Consider the following 20735-nt stretch of genomic DNA (forward strand, 5'->3'; position numbering starts at 1 on the left):
AAAGGAATAATACTAGAGTATCTTATTGGCCTATTTAGCTGAGCCACCCATGGAACAAACAAAACAAGCCCTGAAAATTAATAAAAGACACATACAGATATTAAATCTTATTAAATGATTAGTTAATTGCATTGGTTGGATTTTACTTTCAATAAAACATTTGCAATGTTTTTTTTTGTTGTTGTTGTTTTTGTTTTGTTTGTTGGAGTACTAAGTTCTGACCAGCAGGGGTCATCCGCGTGTGCGTAGCGAATAGTGATGGGCGATACTGCAAATTTCGGTACCGATCCGATACCAAGTAAATACAGGGCCAGTATCGCCGATATCGATACGAATACCAATACTTTTTCATTTTAAAAGCATGCACTTTCCTGTGCTAGAGCAGTGTGTCATGATTTATGAGGTGAATGCATCATTAATATGCAAAATATGAATACGTTTTCATGACTACTAGGCCTAAATAGCTGAATTTTCGGCATCATTACTCCAGTCGTGATGATAATTAATTTGAATATGCTGATTTGCTGCTCAGGAAACATTTCTTATTATTATCAATGTTGAAAACAGTTTAATATTTTTGTGCAAACCATGATACATTTTATGCAGAATTATTTGAAGTAGATTTTTTTTTAACAGTGTAAAACCCTTGACTGTCACTTTTGATCAATTTAATGCATCGATCCTTGTTGAATAAAAATATTAATTTCATTAAAAAAAATCTTACTGACGTCAACATTTTGAACCGTTATGTACACTTTTGGTTTGTTTATTGCGAAATAACTCCCGATTGTTTCTCTGTTATCTAAGCAAGGCTTCGTTTCCCAAACGCACTGGGCCTGTGAGCTCAGCGAAGCACCAGCATCGAACGCTCTCTGTGATTGATTGGTTTCGTCGTTCTATCCTACACAATTATCCACTAACATTAACTTAGAGGCTTATTTTACACACTGAATTGCGTGCTAAATTAATAAAAAATTATTGGTAAAAAAAAACACATTTGGATGATATTTTTATGTGAGGATCGATCCTTTTTGATACCACGTCAGTATCGAAGTATCGATACTTCCGGATCGATCCGCCCATCACTAGTAGCGAACAAACCTCTTTATTAGCTGATTCAGGTGTGTTTAATTAGGGGTTGGCACTAAACTCTACAGGCAATTCGTAAACACAACTCAAAATTGCTCTACTGCGTCCGAATCCTTAATGTGAATGATGCATACAAGTTGTCAAAATAATCCCCGTTCACACAGATCCACAAAAACGATTAAAAACGCTGTATGCATGCCAGGCCATATAGGCCTACTGTTGGCGAGGTGACTTTGTAAAGAAAATCTATAGACTCAACACGCAATATGCAGTATTTGTGTTTTTGTAGTTTACACTGAGACAATAGCAGTATCAGAAACTTTCACTTTGAACCCCGTTTTTAAAAGTTTGCATTTTCAGGCCCCCAAAACACCGTTGTCTTATTGCTGACACTGGCTCATGGAAGGACTTTTACAGTCAGAGATCGCCCCAGGCAGCGAACCTATGAAATGTCAAAACAGTTATGATGTAACAAAGCCACGTTTTCTGAAATCACGTGACTTTGGCAGTTTGATACAGGCTCCGAATCACTGGTTTGAAATGAATAATTCACAGTGTTTCTAAACCGCTTAGCACTAATTTATGGTCACAGCTCTCTCCCAGCATTTGAGAGTTGACGGTTTGAGTGAAAACAAGGATCTGAATAATGGAGTGAAGAGTAAATTACATTAAGTTTTTCTATAGGTCTTTTGACATTTTGGGCACATGCATTTAAATACAGTGTACACAGCCTTAAAGAACTCACTTCCTTGCCTAAAAATAGCTTTTTGTTAAACAATATGTTTAAATTAATCTTTTTTTTTTCTTCTTTTTTTTTTTTTTACTTTCAACACCCATGGGCCGCAGGTTCTTGCTGAAGAGTAGAAACGACAAACACGGGGTCATTGGAGTAAAGATTGAGATGCCTGTTAGGTGGAGACGTTATTGTGCAGTTCCAGTTTGTCAAAGAACAGAGTCTTTGCATTGCCTTCCTAATAATCTCAACCTAAGGAAAGAGTGGCTGACATTTATTTTCAATGAAGTGCTGGATCATGTCAGTAAAACACTTTTTATTTGTTCTGTACATTTTACGGTGGAGTCTTTTATAAACAAGGCACAGTTTGACACAGGCAACTATATTGGACCCGACAATATTATCGCAACACACAACCGTGATTTACCATGTCAAATGTACTTTGTCAGTTACATGTTGTAAATATTAAAATTTCACCAAAGTAATGAAGCCTATTATACGTAAGCAAAGGAAATGTTTGTAGAATTTGTTTTGAATGAATCACAACTCATTGTAAAGGAATATGCATTGTTCATCACAGTGTGATGAATATGTAAACAATAATGGATTAAAGTGCTACTTCATTTCTTTCCAATAGGAAATTAAAGGAAATGTGGTAAATGTTAACTGTCAAAGATGATTGACAGGGCAGATTAAGATTCTAGTTTAGCCGAAAGATCAGTCTTAAAGGAGAACTCCGGTCATTTTTTTGTAAATTTGGAGTGCTGTCAGTACAGAGAACAACGACAAAAATCGGTGTTGCCTACACCGTGTTATCCTCTTTTTAAAATGTGCACCCTGTTGACTTAAATGGGGCAAGTTTTAAACCTGCTTTTAGCCTCTTAACATCCTTGATGTGTCATTACAAGTGCCCAGCCATATGAGTGATTCCTTCAGTGAATCTGACTGCAGTAGATGTGAAAGATATGAATAAAAGTGATGTCAATTCAGTCAGCGCACATACCTGTATTTACTTCCAGTTTTCATTTTCATTTTTTTCATTTTATTATTTATTTGAACAGGGACAATGTAAAATATACATTAACCTTAAAAAGGAGAGATGCATTTTACCAGGTTGTAGCACATGTGCTAATTTCCACCTGTAGTCCCTGGGCAGGCTGATGTCAACATATAAAGTTAATAATACATCTATCTCAAAATAGCATTAAAAAGATCACACCCTTCATTCATTCCTCAGCATTCATTTACAAGTACACTCTCACATTCACATCAATTACAATACATTATGTGAACATGTTTGTTTTAAAAGAAGCCATTTTTTGGGCCGATGTGAAAAGGTGTTAAAATTTACACATGTGGTCAGCTCTGTTGGCAATTTATTCCATTGTCTGATGGCCACACTCGAGAAAGCTGAGCTGCCAAATGCTGTTTTACACTGAGGAATCCTACACTCACCCCGAACAGTTGACCGAGTGGCTCGAGATGTAATTTCTGAGCTCAGTGAAATAAACTTTAACGGAGGAGCTGCAGTACCATTTATTATCTTAAACAAAAGACAGAGATTTGAATATATGATTATGTTTTCAAAACTTAATATACCATGTTTTTTAAGAATATGACAGTGGTGAAATAGCTGAGATTTCTTGTCATGAACCTTAAGAGAACTTTTGTACAATGATTCCAGGGGCCGTAATGCTGTTTTACATGCCTGTGACCAACTCGTCATGCAGTAACGAAAGTGCAGAATTATCATCGCATTTAGATATAAATTAGATGCATCTATGGTCAAAGAGTTCCTAATATACCTAAAATGTGCTATGTTAATTCTCAACGTGTTGGTTATCTTTTTAATGTTTTTTGAAATTTAAATTTGTCAAGAATGACTCCTAAATATTTAATTTGGTCAACCCTTGAAATTTCCTGACCTTCAATTATGATTTTTGGTTCAGTTTTACATAGCGAGAACTTACGGCGGTTTGTGAAAAACATAGAAACCGTTTTGTCAACATTCAAAGTTAAATGAGAGTTTTTCAGCCAAATGGAAATCTTTTCCATTTCCTCAGTTAACTTTCGGGCAACATCCTTAACAGTTTTGCCATGAATAAACACCACTGTGTCATCAGCGTACATTATCATTTTAGCATTAATACACACAGATGGAAAATCATTAATATAAAGAAAAAACAACAAGGGCCCTAATATAGAGCCCTGCGGCACACCCATAGTGCATGCTCGTAAGGGAGATGATACATTATTTATCGATACACACTGCTGCCTTGCACTGAGAAAAGATTGAATCCAATTAATTGTACTTATACTAATAGAGAAATTTGTTAATTTATCTATCAGTAGTTCATGGTTTACTGTATCGAAGGCCTTACGCAAGTCAAGAAAGACCGCCCCTACAACTCCTCCACTATCCAAACTTGATTTTATTTCCTCTATTAAATAGCAACATGCTGTCTCCGTTGAGTATCGTTTTCTGAAGCCAAACTGGAGAGGATGTAATGCAGCATTGTAATCAAGATGTTCCACTAGCTGCGCTGCAACTACTTTTTCAAAGACTTTGGAGATAGTGGGAAGGATGCTTATAGGTCGATAGTTAGAGACCTGGAGCTTGTCTCCTGACTTGTGTATAGGCTTTACTATAGCTGTTTTCAAAGCTGTAGGGAAGATACTTTCATTTATAGACTGATTTATAACTTTAGTTAGCACTGGAGTTAAAATTTCCTTGTGCTCTTTTAAAAACACAGAATCAATGGCAAAAATGTCTTTAGATTTACTATTATTTAAGTGTGATATTACTTTTAAAACTGTCCCTTCATCTACATGAGATAATTTAAAACATGACTCATCACAATTAAAGTTATATACACAAATTGATTTCGGGAACGTATCTGCCAGATCCCGCACAGAATCTAAAAAATAATCATTAAAATGTGTTGCCACCTCTGTATTGTCATTTTGAATAACTCCATTTATTTTAGCCTAAGTTGTACATGATCACAATTTGTTGTTTCTTTTCCAAGTAATTCATCCATACTCTTCCAAAGAAGTTTACTATTGCCTTTTGCATCTTTAATCAGATTTAAATAAAAGTTTGCCTTGGCTTTTCTAAGCTGCGTGGTAACCTTATTCCTTAGACTTTTATATACATAAAGATCAGTGGTCAATTTTAATTTAAGAAAGGTTTTAAGTGCCAGGTCTCTCTGCTTCATTAGATCCCAAAGAGAGCTACCAAACCATGGCAATTTCTTTTTATTACTTCTGTTTTTCTTTAATTCTGTATATTTGGTAACAAGTCTCCTGTAAAGTTAAAGTAATATTATTGCATGTATACTCACAGCCTTTACTGTCAACTTTATACTCCCGATCTATTTCATTTAAATCATTCATCAGTGCAATTTGATTTCTCTTAGGAATATGGAGAATTTTATTTTGATTATTTATTTGCTGTTTGTCCCTGTACCTGTATTTATTTATTTTTCTAGCAACTAGAGTAAGGTTGTGATCTGACAAACCTGTTATTAAATTGTATGTTTTGGTAACCCTATCTGGTTTATTTGTAAATATAAGATCAATCAAAGTTTGGGAGTTTTTGGTTAGTCTAGTTGGCTTGTTTATCATTTGAGTCATTTGTACCGAGTTTGTGATATCCTTAAGTTTTTTCTTTCTTATTTTATCAAGGCAGTTTATATTCAGATCACCCTTTTTGGTCTTTTTGGTATTTTCGGTCGAAGTCCACCGTAGTCGATTGTCGAGTTCACGCGCGTGGCGTGATCATAGTGGAGACAACAGTGGAGACTCAGACTGTCAGCCGATGACGGTGCTGAGAATATCAGATTTGATGGATGGATTTTGTAGTTCGATTAGGAGGAATATGAGAAAATGGTTCGAATTTGTGCCTTTCCAAATTGCGGTAATCGCATGAAGAGATATTTGTGCTTGAGCTTTCACCGTCTACCCCTCCGCAACCGGGAGATTCTAAAGTTGTGGTTGGTTGCACTTCAGCTTGATGTGCAAACTCCATTGAAAACAATACGTGAAAGAGATTACCGTGTTTGCAGCGAACATTTTGATGAGGACGACTTCACCGAAAAGAGCGTCAAGTCCCGGTATCTGAAGGCAAATGCTGTTCCAAAAGCTAAAACACCAGCGGCAGACACATTGGAGGTAAAGGCTTTATGATTTTTACTTTATACGGCTGAAATATTACTCTCAGCTTTTTTTCATTTCCTGTGAAGAAATGTTTCGCGGTGTTAGTGAAAAACAAAACACCTCTAAAAGTTGTAACTCTATGATAGACAAATGCATCCTCAATGTTTTTGTTTTGAACTCGACAATCGACTACTGTGGACTTCGACCGAAAACAGGAAGTAAATACAGGTATGAGCGCTGGCTGAATTAACGGAATTAACGCCACTTTTATTCATATCTTTCACTGATCTACTGCAGTCAGATTCACCGTGTTCACTCTGAAGGAATCACTAACATGGCTGGGCACTTGTAATGACACATCAAGGATGTTAAGAGGCTAAAAGCAGGTTTAAAACTTGCCCCATTTAAGTCAACAGGGTGCACATTTTAAAAAGAGGATAACACGGTGTAGGCAACACCGATTTTTGTTGTTGTTCTCTGTACTGACAGCACTCCAAATTTAAAAATAAAAATAAAAAATGAGCTCAATGTTAAAATTGACCGGAGTTATCCTTTAAAGATCAGAAGTCAGACACAAGACAGGACATGATAATAGAGATTCTTCAGGGCTTAAATTCATTACAGCACTATAATATAAAGGTACAGTTTGTGGTTGCAAATTACACAAAAAACAAACGCTGTTGTGGGACTGGGAGTGACGGTCAAATTGACATTTCTCTTTTCTGACTGCTGTTATTAATCTCTCTATTTTTTTACTCTTTCTGAAAGTTGTGAAAACACTATTGTGGAGTATATTTACAAAAATATATTTAATGTAATATCTCATTCACCGTTATATAAGTTTACCCAACTATGACGACTTCTGCTTCTGAGAAACCTGGAATTTTTTTTTTTTTTTTTGCTTTTAAAATATTTTATTATAGTATTTTATCTGAAGCTTAACATCAAATAAGCCATGATTTTACTATGAAATATAAATGTTTTTTTTTTTTTTAAAGAACTTTATTGAACACTATAGACTTCAGACTACAGACAATCATAACATAAGATAAAGGAGAATAAATAAATAAAATATAAGAAATAAATACTGAAATAAAATAAAAATACATTAAATAAAAATAATAGATAAAGAAATATGACTAGGGGTTAATAAATTATTAATTCCAGACAGTCTCACTTCCGTGACCTGCATGAGTAACGCGGTAACACATTTGCATAATGCCCGCGCCTATGATTTTTATTGGCTACTCGGGAACAACGCACATTTTTGACTGGCCCTCAAACACTGTAGCTGCCTGTGTGATTTACATAATGTCAAGAAGACGCTGTGTTGTGTGAAAAAGTGTTTTGTAAAAGTGCACGACAAATGTCTCCCAAAAGAAGGAGCTTATTGCGAACTGCTTGTAGTTGTAGCTGGAAGAGTTGTTGGTTCGTGTTGTCGACATGTCGAGAAGACGCTGTTTTCTGCGCTGCGAAAGCAAATCCACTTTGCATGGACTTCCAAAGGATGAGGGTGTGAAGAGTCAGTGGTTAGAATTCATTTTTAAAACTATACCACAGCAGTATAGTCCCAACCATGTGTTGTGTTCCCGTCATTTCACTGACGACTGCTTCCTAAATCTCGGCGAGTTTAACGCAGGATTTAAGAAACGCTTGTCCATTAAAGATGGGGCAGTACCTAGTTTATTTGGACCAACTTGCTTCTCTGAATCAAAACCTGTAAGTATGATTAATAAGTGTTCAAAATACATATAGTTGTGTGTTTTATTTTTCAGAATGGATCTTATAACTACTTTGGGAAATAATACTTTGCGAAATTAGATATTAAATCATGCATGGGGGCTGAATAAGCCGTGATGTATAATGCACAAGGACTTGAGTGTAATGGTCCAGTCGAGCGATAGGTGGCGGCAAAGTACTTGGTGTTGCGAACCGCCACAAATCAAGAAGAAAAAGCGCACTTGTTATATCTAAAGTTTTTGCCCCTACACATGCCTCTATGTTTATCTCCTCACTAGAGCAGCTAGTGCTAACACAGAAATGTCCCAGCAACGTGGTAGATGTTCTGTAGTTGACTGTAGGAATGAGCACAAGAGTGTTCATTTACTTCCGGCATCTGTGCCACTGAAGATGCGGTGGGTTAGTTTTATTTTTAAAGGGAATGCGCCCGAAAAAGTAGGTAAATACGTATATGTTTGTGCTAACCATTTTACATCAGACTGCTTTGTAAACGAGGGTCAGTACAAGGCAGGATTTGCTTTAAAGTTATTAATTAAGGATGGATCAATACCAACCGTCCGTTATCCAACTGCACGTCCAGAACACGTAAGTATCGAGATTTTGTTCACCTGTCCACGACGTCTTTAAGATTGCAATAATTAATAAATGAGCATGACGCAATTTAACCTCCCAAAAAGTAATACTACATGATCATGTCTCGTTATAGCTCATATCCATGTCATGTGTTAGCTGGGATTGCAGTTTTTAGTGTGTGTTGCGAAACGGCTGTGGGAAAAACTGTACAATAACTACATAAATTCGTCAACTAAGCATGCAGAAACGTCTTTGTGTAGCATTACTTCTGCCGGAGTTTTCCTTCTTCAGTGTCCGACTCTTGTTCATTCATAGAGCTGCTGAAGCTGAACTCCAGTATTCACAGGAGCAGTGAGTGAAAGGGGGTGGGGAGCAGCAGCTCATTTGCATTTGACGTGCCTCTCTAATGTCTGCAATGTTTAAAAGTGCACGGCAAATGTCTCCCAAAAGAAGGAAGCTATTGTGAAACTGCTTGTAGTTGTGGCTGGAAGAGTTGTCGGTTCGTGTTGTCGACATGTCGAGAAGACGCTGTTTTCTGCGCTGCGAAAGCAAATCCACGTTGCATGGACTTCCAAAGGATGAGGATGTGAAGAGTCAGTGGTTGAAATTCATTTTTACAATGATACCAGAGCAGTTTAACTCCAACCTTTTGTTGTGTTCCCGTCATTTTACTGACGACTGCTTTTCAAATCTTGCCGAGGTCAATGCGGGATTTGCCAAACGTTTATTCATTAAAGATGGGACAGTACCCACATTATTTGGGCCTTCTTGCGCCTCAACATGTAAAGGATCACAACCTGTAAGTATGATTCTGTAGCCTATATATTACGGAGTGCTTTGGGATGCGAGGTTTTGCGTTTTATACACCCAGTGCACAGCTGTAGGCCTATGCTAATCTGCTATCTCACGTTATTGTCATGAAATAGTTCTTCTAAATCAGTGATTCGTACAGTAACGACGCCTCCGGAACTGAAATTCAAAAGACTATGGCGATCTGACCAACCCGAGCAGAAAAGGAGGGGGAGACCGTGTAAGGGTGCATGGTTGCCAGGTTCGCAAAAACTAGCCCATTTGCTATTCAAAACCCTACTCAAAAACACTGTAGGGATGTGATACCTTTTGTTTTCCTTTCGATCGTTTGACATATAAGAGGACATTGCACTATTAATACATCCTATAAGTTGCAGAATTTAAACTTTCTTGTTAATCTGAAAACATTATTATATTATTGAAACCAAGCTGCTAAAAGAAAGACCGCCTCGGCAGAAGATCGACGTCTACTTCTACATCGCTGCCTCTTTAGCCCCGCCCACCGATTCACGCATGTAGTAGGAGGAGAATGCAAATGCAAACAGCAACAAAACGATCATCGAGATGCCTCTGAGGATTACAAGACGTTGTGCAGTGCTGGGTTGTGGAAAAGCGCAGTCTTTGCATGGCCTTCCGCGTGATCCTAACATTAGTAAAGCGTGGATGAACTTTATTTTTAACGAGGTTCCAGATCGCGTCAATAAGACACTGTTTGTCTGTTCGCTTCATTTTACTGCGGATTCGTTTACAAACAAGACGCAGTTCGACGCAGGCTTTTCCGAGAGACTGAAAATAAAAGATGATGCAGTGCCGACTATACTGAAGCCGACCGTAATCTCGCAACACACACGTGTGAGTAACAATGTTTTTTTGTTTCGTTTTTTACCAAGCGTCACTATTGCTTTCTGTCACAGATCGTTTGATATAAGTAGGTTTTTCACCAATGGCCTAGCAGTTTCCATAGATGCACATATTGATAGAAATTAGTCTTTCATTATATTTAAATGCGTAATAGACAAGGGTAATAATGTTATACGTTTTTCACTTTACTAAAAACGATGAGCGATACATATAAGAGCAACAGCGCGACAAACGATGTTACATTCATTCATAATTCGTAAACACGAAACACCGGAATCGTTTTGTGAACTGTGGTAACTCAAAACGTGGTTCTCAATTAGCGTTCTTATGCATTAGTCTATGTTTTATAGTATATAGGGAATAGTGTTCACACTGATAGCTCCAAACAGAAAAAGTACACTTTAAATACCCGGATTATGCATTTAATTAACCGGGGGAAAAAACGAATAAATGTGGAATGTTTGGAATGCATTCATCTGTCGCAGCTTTAATTACGTAGAAGAGGGGGAGGAGCTAGTATCAGACTCAATGCAGAATGTCAAAATCTTAAAGGGGTCATGAATTGAGAAATCAACTTTTTACTTGAGCTTTTGATATATAAAAGGTCATTGTAATATAAGAATATCCCGTACGTTTCAGAGCTGAAAACTTCCTTGTTAGTCAAATAAAAGCTTTTACAGCTGCTCATCAGAGTAGGTATCTGCGAATTGGCCTACCTGTGATGTCAGAGAGCAGCGAACAGAAGACCAACGCCTAATTCTGTAGCCCTGCCCACCGATTCGCTCATGACATGTAATAGGTACTAGTTAATAATAAAACTTACCGTAAATAACATAGGCCTATGTGGAGCTAAACCAGATCGAAATACCAAGCAATAAAAATGCCGCTGAAGATTACAAAATATTGTGCAGTGCCTGATTGTGGAAGAACACAGTCGCTGCATAAGCTTCCTTCGGATTCCAATTTTAGGAACGCGTGGTTGAACTTTATTTTTAATGAAGTTCCAGCTCACGTGGGTAAGACATTGCGCGTTTGTTCGCGTCATTTCACAGCAGATTCATTTGTAAACAAGACACAGGTCGAGGCTGGATTTGCAGACAGAATGAGATTAAAAAACGATGCTGTGCCTTCTATATTGGATCCGACAAGAATGGCGCAACACACTTATGTGAGTAAAAATGTTTTTTATATGTGCTAGTATTGCATTGTAACAGATCATTTGATATCTACTGATTATGTGTATGTGTCGAACATGTATAGGTGAATCATCATTCCGTTTGCCATTTTTCTACATTGGAAGTTTTCAAAACAATTCCCACGTGAACTGACAGGGGAGTCGAAACTCCTATCTTATCCAATCATAGCAGTGGGTGTTTACTTCCAAGTCTTAAATGCGGCACACCCATAAAACCGAGCGTTTCAGCAGCTAGGCGCAAAACCAGGGTAGAAAATAGTCTATTACTTATTCATTATTATGTTTTTGAATGTAAAAACCACGTGAACGTCATAAGTTGACCTCAGGCAACAGTATAGCATTTTTTAAAAATCCAGTTCATGACCCCTTTAAAATTCATCCATGACATGGTTGATTGCATAATGTGTATGAAGGTAATATGATGCCATAAAGAATAGCATACGCAGGGTAAGATTTGTGAAAGTGTACCGAAGTTTGCAAGCGTAAATTAAATTTGCATGCAGGCACAAGAGAAGATTTGTAAAGGTGTAAATCACCTTTCAAGTGTAATATTTGCAGCAATTTACTGTTATTCGTAAGTGTAATTCATGTATTGTGAAGCTGCAGCTTCATGCTAACGCAAAAGAAATAGGATCTGTATTCCTCTGACTTCCATTTTTCCGCGCTTACACTTTTGGCTCATTTTTTGCGCACAAATACGGCCAAAAGCATTGCCGCCCTCTGAACAGCAATTTGCAAGTGAAAACAACAGAGTCAGGAACTGCAAAACAGATTGATCACGTAAAACCAACCTTTTTTTTTTTTGCTCCAATAGACCTTATTCAGAGCAGAGCCATGACAGAACGGAAGTGAGGGGTGGAGGTTACACGTAATTTTCTTTAGATATAAGCTATATTCACATGCATTTTGATATTTAGCAATAATTTTAAATAGTCACTATACAATGAGCAATATTTTAAATCATGTTTAAAGTTAATGGATACAAACATAGTTCATTGTTAGGTTAACAATATACAACTATATTTGTGAAAAGTGTTTTTCATTTGACTGTATTTTGTGGGGATATGTTCATGTCATTACAAATAATACTTAAAGGGGACCTATTATGCAAAATTCACTTTTATAAGGTGTTTGCACACCAAATGTGTGTTCAGTGTGTTAGAACAACCAGCCTATAATGATAAAAATCCACTCATTTTTTTTAATTCCCATAAATCAAAAGCAGTCTCTTCAAATGAGCTGATTCAGATTCCCCCCCTACAGTGACGTCATCGTAGAGAGAAGACCCGCCCACAGCCGGTGACGATCTGCCCTATTAGCATAGACACAGCGCTGAGTGAGAAGCACAAGAGGCAACTGGAGTTGTACGATGTCTGCGCCAAAGAGGCATTACAAGTGTTGTGTTTTGGGATGTACCAATGAACATAAGAGTCTCCATAGACTACCGCAATCTGAGTCACTGAGGCTATCGTGGTTAAATTTCATTTTCAAAGGAAATATCCCGAAGAACATTGCTAAAATCTTATACGTTTGCGCCAATCATTTTGCACCCGACTGCTTCACAAACAAGGGTATTGTCAACGCTGGATTTTCAAAAAGGTTGATTCTGAAAGATGGGTCAATACCAACGCTTCGTGCGCAAACTTCAGATCCAGACAAAGTAAGTATCACACGTCATATGTTGTGAGTTGTCCAAATTGCCTTTCTGAAAGAGCTTGTTGGCACTCTGTACGGCTAACTTTGCAAAAATTAACAAATTGTCTCTGCCTGTTTTCACTGATGCTGCCCCTGTTGCCGATATGCCGGAGCATGAGCTCTTGAAGCGCCACCCTCTTCTTGAAAGGGGGCCGGGAGCACCAGCTCACTTGCATTTAAAGGGACGTTTTGCTTTCACGTAAAAAGTTGCCGTTTTAACATGCTATAAATGATCTGTGGGGTATTTTGTGCTAAAACTTCACATAAGCCCTCTTGGGTTATTCGAGACACATTTTACATCTTGTAAAAAGAGGCATAATAGGTCCCACATTACGGATACACATTGGGTTCAAACACCTTATAAAAGTGAATTTTGCATAATAGGTCCTCTTGGAAAATATATATCAATGAATGTGTAACCATGTTGTACATTTTTTCATTTGACTATTTTGTGATATTTATGTTCATGTCATTACAAATGATACTTAGACACAGAGTGTGATGTATTTCATGTCAAATATATTGTATTTAAATTTAAAATAAACATTTATTGTAAAGCTCCTTGAACAAGTGAAACTGGCATTTTTCTATATGAAAACCAATACTATATTTTAAATATAGCCTAAATAATAATAAATAAAAAAACATATGAACGGCTCATATTAAAGAAAGTTATATACAAATAAACTTAAAATACAAATAGCCAGTTTCACAAACAAGGCTTAAGTCTAGTCTCAGACTAAAATGCATGTTTGAGCTGTTTTAACTGAACGCAACTTGCAATAACGTATCTTAAAATATGTCAGTGCCATTGTTTTGTCTCAAGCTATGCTTATAAAAGCTATTTCAATGCTCTAATTGAACTAAGGCTTAATTCTGACTTAATCTAAGCCTTTTCTGTGAAACTGGGCCAAAAACTGTTGACATTAGCCCATTGTATCATGGCATTTATCCAGTAAGACCTCAGTCGTCCCTGAAAGCAAAATTGATTAATTTTAATATCTATACTTTGACAAATGAAGAAAAACTGAGCGCTCATTTGTTTATAAACACTAAATACAAAGCATACAGTAACTTCATCGTAAAAATCCCATTTACAAAACCCATCCGAATAGTAATCGATCTGACCACAAGCAAATATTCCATACTAAGTATGATAACAAATTGGATAATAAAATGAGAAAGACGTGCACAGATGCAACATTTTTTGGTTACCACGACAGAAATATTACAGACAACTCGCTGTATTATCCATGCTTGTTCTGTTGTCAAATGTCTCATTGGATTTCATACTGACAAAAGCACATTTCACTTGCTCAAGGCTTTGCATTAAATATTTAATTTGAATTTCAAATGATTAAATACTGTATATTTGACATTAAGCGTCCATACCTCTGTCTCTACTATTTGTAACAACATTAACATGAAGGAAATATTATTACATAGTCAAATGGGAAACACATTTTAAAATACTGTTGCAAACTGTTTGTATTATCCATTAATATGATTATTTATAAAAGACAGCTATTGCTTATTCTAGGCTACATCATGATATCTTATGTATCTATGAACGTGTGATTTTATTTCAAAGTATTATTGTTAAAAATGGTAGATATCGACCCGAGTCGTGCTTACTAAGCATGGTTACTATATTTCTACAGTTAATTCATGGTACATTTTTATAAAGGTATCATTTATTAATAAGGATTACAGATCATTATCAATGTTTTAACAACTCGTTAGTTGTTAAAGTGTGAATGGCATCTGTGAAGAATGTTGACTTGACTGCATGGCAGTTTTGGCAACGTGCATATAAGGAGTTAGTTTTGTATAACAAGCATAGTATAAACTGCAGTTAAAAAAAAACTTGAACTTTTTTTTTTTAGCTGAGAGTATGTAAATGATATAAATGATATTGTAAATATAAATTATATTTAGGTTTTTAATTACTTCAATTCAGTTGTTTTATGTGCTGAATCTGGGACAAATAAGATATGGAAGAAATTATAGTTGTATGCTATTCCAAATAAAACTTAGATTACTAGAAACTTAGAAAAATCAGATTTCCTATTAAGAAAAATATTTGGCCTATAAATGTATAAAACTTTATTTTGTAGGGATGTACCGAAATGGACAAATCTGGGCCGAAACCAAAAATTATTGATGCGCTTATTCTCAAACCGGAAATGTTTTTAAAAAATGTATTTCTTATTTTAAAATACCTTTTTGTTTTTTGTATAATTGTATTAATATTAGACTTTTAATAAAATTCAATAATTTTTATGATACTGAATTTAAAAAATACAAGCCATTAAAATAAAATAAGCACACAATCTTTATTGAAAGAAACACTACAATTTTACAGAAAATATATTACTAATAAATATATTGTTCTTTTTTCGGTTTGATGCAACAGAATCAAGTAGATCATTTTAATTTGACCAATTATCAATATAATGTACAGTCCTACAAAGCTGTTAATATCAGAGCATGTGAGCAGGGAGCGGATCAGTGAATGAGAGGGTGGTGTCATTTTACCAGCGTTGACCAACACAGCTATCCCACACCATGTTACAGCACAGTAGAGCTATTAGAAACAATATACTACTACATAGAAATTTAATGTCAGTGCATCATTTGAGCTGACTTTTTCGATGAGCATGAGCGGTACATGAGTGGAGCATTCACATGGGCCGTGAGCAACTGAGCGCGTGTATAGAGCGGAATATTGAGCGCAGGGTCACACTGCGCATTGATGATAACCCTAGAGCAAGAGTGAAACCTGAGCGCTGAACACTGAGGTGCGGGGCAGGGTGGAATCCATTTTTCTCAATCATTTTATGTACTTTGGTTTGTTGTTTATTTTATAATTGGTTATAGATGCATGTGATAATCTTGCAACAGACATTCCACTAACTCTTTGTTTTCCCTGTTAAAATCCAACAGCAAACATCTGCAGCGCCTTCTTTTTCGATCCTCACTTCTGCTGTGGATGCCAAGAAAATCACTACGAATGATGTGGTGGACATTACAGCCAGTAGTGATGAAGATCTTGATATTTTTGACCAGGACAGTGTGGCCAGCAGTGTGGACAGCACAGCAGAGGAAATGTTTATTGATGGTCTTGACCCTGTTCTAGATCGGTGAGTTTTTTTTATAACATATTTGTATTTGGTACTTAAGAACTAGGACTTGTCATTGACACACATTTCATGTTTCAATTTCTATTCACAAGCTTGTAATTTCAATATTGATTCATTTGGATAGTACAGTAGGCGCGTGTCAATTTTTCTTAAGGAAAAGTTTTTAGAATAACACTAATTGATTTTTGATTACATAATTATCACAATTGACACTACAACAATGTCATTGCTGGCTCTGCCCCAAACGTCTGTATGCAAGTTTGGTGAATGGTATGGAATTCTATGTATTGCTTTATGGCAGCATGTCACACAATACATCACACCAACATAGCTTTAGAGAACAAGATATACTAACCTCATACACCATAAGCAATGCAGGAATTCTTTTTTGTTATTTGAGCTAATTCAAGGTTGCAAACTGTTTCGACGTTAGTTGTAGTTGTCTGTCTCGCAACGAACGGGAAAAACCTACATCTGACACAAAAGTGGCCAGTGTTATTTATGAAAGATGACAACGTAGGCTATAACCTTTTGTTGGTGTCACAACTCTGCCCACAGAGTTTTATAGTTTGTCCAGAATGTTAAAAGTCATCTAAGAGTTCTGTCTTAGGACAGAATGCAAATAAATACATCTCATGGCAGTCAGATGAGCTTGCTAGATTGTAATAGTCTAGACTGCTGTCAAATGTATATTGTGTGCAATGTGGCTTACATTCAAACACTTATATAAGTGCAAAGTTTGTAGTGCATCATTTGGGACACAACTATCGTGTGCCATGTACTCAACTGTGAAGTGTATACATTTTATAAGGTTATTTTGTCAGTTAGTCTGATAGCCCCTCTGACAGCTGCAAAAGTTGAGTGCTTGAAGTGCCCAATATTTCACTCTTCACTTTTTTCAGGTAAGTGCATCATCCGGATATTTAAAGTGCACTTTTTCTCTTTTTGTGTTTTAATGTGAACATGCTATTTATGACAAAATGGTATAGAACAGTGCATAAGTACGCAAATTGGGGCGCACCTAGAGTCTGTGAAAACATTACAATAATTTCAGGAAAACTAAAATGTTTCTGTCATTCCTGCTAGTATTTTGTTATGGTTGGACTACTGCTCATCTCATCAGTCGACATGTTTTTTTCTTGGCTTTTGAAATCATTTAGCTTGTCAACAAATGCATATGTACAGCTATCTACTGTAACTACAGTGAATTCCACTCGCTTAGCTGAAGGGCTTCTAAAGTCACACAAATACATAAAACTACATAGTTTCTTTAAATTATTTATTAAAATTATGATTTTTTTTTTTTTTTGCCTGACTTGAGGTGGGACAGACCAAAATGACCATTTTACTCACCAAGTAGTACATTGCTAATCCTATTGTTTTCTTCTTGTGTCATGCATTAGACCTTCATCTGACCTTTACCCCCCAGAGGAGGACTGTGATTCAGAGGACAACCCACAACAGAGAAAGAGACCCCGTCTGTCTTCCAATGCTGACGGAGGTGGCAGGGAGAGTGAAAATAATTTCTCTGGTGTATCAACAGAAAGGTGGCACAGCTCAGATGAAGCAGATGTTAAGCCACCTCATATAGACTTCAAACCGGCCCAAGAACCTGGACCTCAGATTTTGCAGAATAGGTGCAGCAGTCCTATGCAGTTTTTTCATCTGTTGTTCCCAAAAACAACATTGCAGACCATTGTAGGGCACACAAATGACTATGGAGCCAAGCGCCAAAAGAGAAGGGGCAAGGTGTGGGAAAATATTTATCTAAACGACTTGAAGTCGTACATGGCTCTGGTCATTTACATGGGTATGTTCAAGTGCTCTTCGCTGACTGACTATTGGAGTGTTTCCCAGCACTTCAGTCTGTCCTTTCCTACAAAAGTCATGTCTTACCAGAAATTTCGGTCAATCTCTAAAGCTCTTCATCTAAGCGACAGCAGGGAGGACGAGAAGAACCGCGTTAGGAGGGGAACAGCAGCCTTTGAACGGCTGGGTAAAATTCAACCCCTGTATCAAGTCATTAGAGAGGCTTGCAAGACATTTTTTCATCCTTTTCAGAGCATCACCATTGTTGAAAGAATGGTGACACCGCAGGCTAGCACTGGACTCAAGCGATGCATGAAAAACGAATCTCCAAACATGGGGTACAAACTCTTTGCACTGACAGACTGCACCTCTGGCTATACGTGGGACTTCTTTATTTACGAGGGGAAGTCGTGTTCTTCACAGAGCGAGGGCTTGAGTTATGAGTCCGTTATGGCATTGGTGGATGAAAATATGTTGGGCTCTGGGTACAAACTGTTCGTAGACAAATTTTACACCAGCCCCACACTCTTCAGTGACCTCTTGTGTAAAAAGGTCTGGGCTTGTGGCCCTGTATGGGCAAACAGGGCAGGTTTCCCAAAAACAACTGTGAACAGACTGTCAAGGAACGCTCCGCGCGGCACCATGCGTTGGATTAGGGATGACGAGCTGCTGTTTGTTGAGTGGAAAGACTCAAAGGAAGTGCAGATGTGCTCCACCTTCCATAAAGCCTATGAAGGTGATACTGTGCAGAGGAAGGTGAAGGGTGACGCTCAACCGACCCATGTGCAGGTCCCCATTCCAGCTGCGGTGTTGGACTACAAGAAGTAAGTAAAATTTATTAATTTCAGAGTTGTTCCTTGTCCATTTTATTGTACCTGTGCATTCAGTCTTCAATGCGTTTGCTATGGAAGCTTGTTTTTGCCACAGAGAAAAAAAGTTAATTGCGACTCTTATATCACAATCCTGAATTCTTATTTTTTTGCAATTCCAAGTTCTTTCAATTTGGCCTTTTCCACAATTCTGAGAAAAAAGTCTGAATTGTGAGAGAGAAACTCGAAATTACCTTTTTTTTGTATTCTGTGGTGGAAACAAACACAAAAAAAGAATTGCGAAATGTAAACTCGCACTTACGAGTTTGTAACTTGGAATTGCAAGAGATAAATTGTGTGGCATAAAAGTCTTAATTGTGAGATAAAACAAGCAGAAATAAGCTTCCATAATTTACTCTATCTGTATAGAGTTTGAAATATGCATTTTATATTTCCACATAGGAACATGGAGGCAGTGGATCCATCTAATTGCATTACTGGACATTACAGAGCTCTACATAAACCGAAGAAGTGGTATCAATGTGTTTTTAATCACTTTTTGGACATCACTGTAGAGAATGCATTCATCATGCAGGAACTAATGGCCAAGGGAAAGAACAAGAGGCCTATGACCCGAAAGTCGTTCTTGGAGGTGCTTGTTTTAGAGCTTGCAGAGATCAGTCCTCAGGATTCAGCACCAGTTTTCTCAGCTCGCTCTTCCTCAGCGGTTCCTGCTTTCCACAAGCCGAAGCACATCACACCGGACAACATTGGTGGAAGGAAGTGCAGGCTCTGCAACCAGACAACTCCAGTCATGTGTTTGACTTGTGATATGTTGTTGTGCTTTCAGCCTGAGAGGGACTGTTTCAATGATTGGCATGAAAAACAAGGCTTTTGATTTATGGCTTCAGTGAATGTTACCATGTTAAGGGTCGTGGTGTTTTGCTTGATTTCAATTATCAGAATATTTAAATTGGCCTAAATGGGTTTTTTTTACATTTGTAAAGGAGTTGGAAGGTTTGACTTTTCACACATGACCAAATCATCCACAGAAATTGATGGCTGCTGATGCTAAAAATATTACAAATAAAACATACTGGAAATGAATTTACGACTTCGTTTCATGAGTTTTATCAACATGCATATTAAATGGGCTTGGTTTAATTACCATTTTAACCATACTTGTGAACTAGTGTTTTAACACCATATGAGAACTATTGTTGAAGATTTTGAAAGAACACATATTGTAACAATGAGCAATGCAATCAGAATGTAGATAAAGATGATAGGATGATGTCTCAAAAAAATCAGTGTGTGTTTGTGTACTTGCTGGTTTTGATAAATCTACGATTGTGTGCATATAATAGCAAGTTTTTCCACACACAAAAAAAAATTGAATGTTTATGGTCACAACATTGCATACAAAATCATATTAATCATAAATGAACAATGTCTATAAAATATTAACATTAGAATTTGTAACTGTTTTAGCTTTGAAATTCAATATAAGATACAAACTTCGATTGTGTCGGTTATTATGATCTAAGTTGCTCCTCTGAAGTGTATGAGAAAATGATCTAAAGTATTCTAATGCCGATGATTAAATAATGAACATCTGAAATATCCAATGATAATACCTAAAATACATCATGTGAAAGAATTTTTACGAGTAAGATTTAATGTTGGGGATTCAAATTTATGTGAAAAATGCAAGTTAGAGATAGAAATGGTTGAACACTTCGCGTTCTGGAATGATGCGTTCAGCTGATGCAACAAAGAATACCTGCAAGACTGTTAGGTTTGGTTTGTAAAGCATAAGAAGATATTATTTGTTGCTATATATATATATATATATACATACATACATACATACATACATACATCCATATATATATATATATATATACACACACACATACATAGGCCTACATACATTCTATATCCGATCGAATGTTGACTACTATACAGTATATATAGGGATGAAAAGTCCCAAAGCAAAGTATTATTTTCTCTCTCTCTCCCTCTCTCTCTCTCTCTCTCTCTTTACATGTATATCTTTTAACTTAGTTATTACTGCCTTTCTATATGAATTAAATATATGAACAACTATATGAATTAAA

At 36.7% G+C, this 20735-nt stretch overlaps 1 protein-coding gene across 12 annotated transcripts; it reads left to right on the forward strand.

Annotated features, from left to right (window-relative positions):
* The first annotated feature begins 5574 nt into the window (after window positions 1-5574).
* Window positions 5575-19722, forward strand: LOC311068947 (piggyBac transposable element-derived protein 4-like). 12 transcript variants are annotated; one of them, XM_084091832.1, is made up of 5 exons: window positions 5590-5995; window positions 12423-12819; window positions 15801-15997; window positions 17401-18630; window positions 19078-19722. In XM_084091832.1, the coding sequence occupies exons 2-5, from the start codon at window positions 12529-12531 to the stop codon at window positions 19511-19513; spliced, it is 2154 nt and encodes a 717-aa protein (XP_083947958.1). In that variant the 5' UTR covers window positions 5590-5995; window positions 12423-12528; the 3' UTR covers window positions 19514-19722. The 12 variants fall into 12 exon arrangements, with proteins under 12 accessions (XP_083947952.1, XP_083947958.1, XP_083947951.1 ...); XM_084091831.1 differs by lacking the exon at window positions 5590-5995 and adding an exon at window positions 8187-8305; XM_084091830.1 differs by lacking the exon at window positions 5590-5995 and adding an exon at window positions 8526-9092.
* The last annotated feature ends 1013 nt before the right edge of the window (window positions 19723-20735 follow it).

Source organism: Abramis brama (genome assembly GCF_963993115.1).
Source record: "Abramis brama genome assembly, chromosome: 2".
NCBI classification, from domain to species: Eukaryota; Metazoa; Chordata; class Actinopteri; order Cypriniformes; family Leuciscidae; genus Abramis; species Abramis brama.

What these genes read in the sequence shown, in the direction of transcription:
- LOC311068947 (XM_084091832.1), top strand. Translation starts at nt 12,529, where the DNA reads ATGTCTGCGCCAAAGAGGCATTACAAGTGTTGTGTTTTGGGATGTACC. An exon ending in CTTGACCCTGTTCTAGATCG is followed by an intron (nt 15,998 to 17,400) that starts GTGAGTTTTTTT and finishes GTCATGCATTAG; the next exon opens with ACCTTCATCTGACCTTTACC. An exon ending in GCGGTGTTGGACTACAAGAA is followed by an intron (nt 18,631 to 19,077) that starts GTAAGTAAAATT and finishes ATTTCCACATAG; the next exon opens with GAACATGGAGGCAGTGGATC.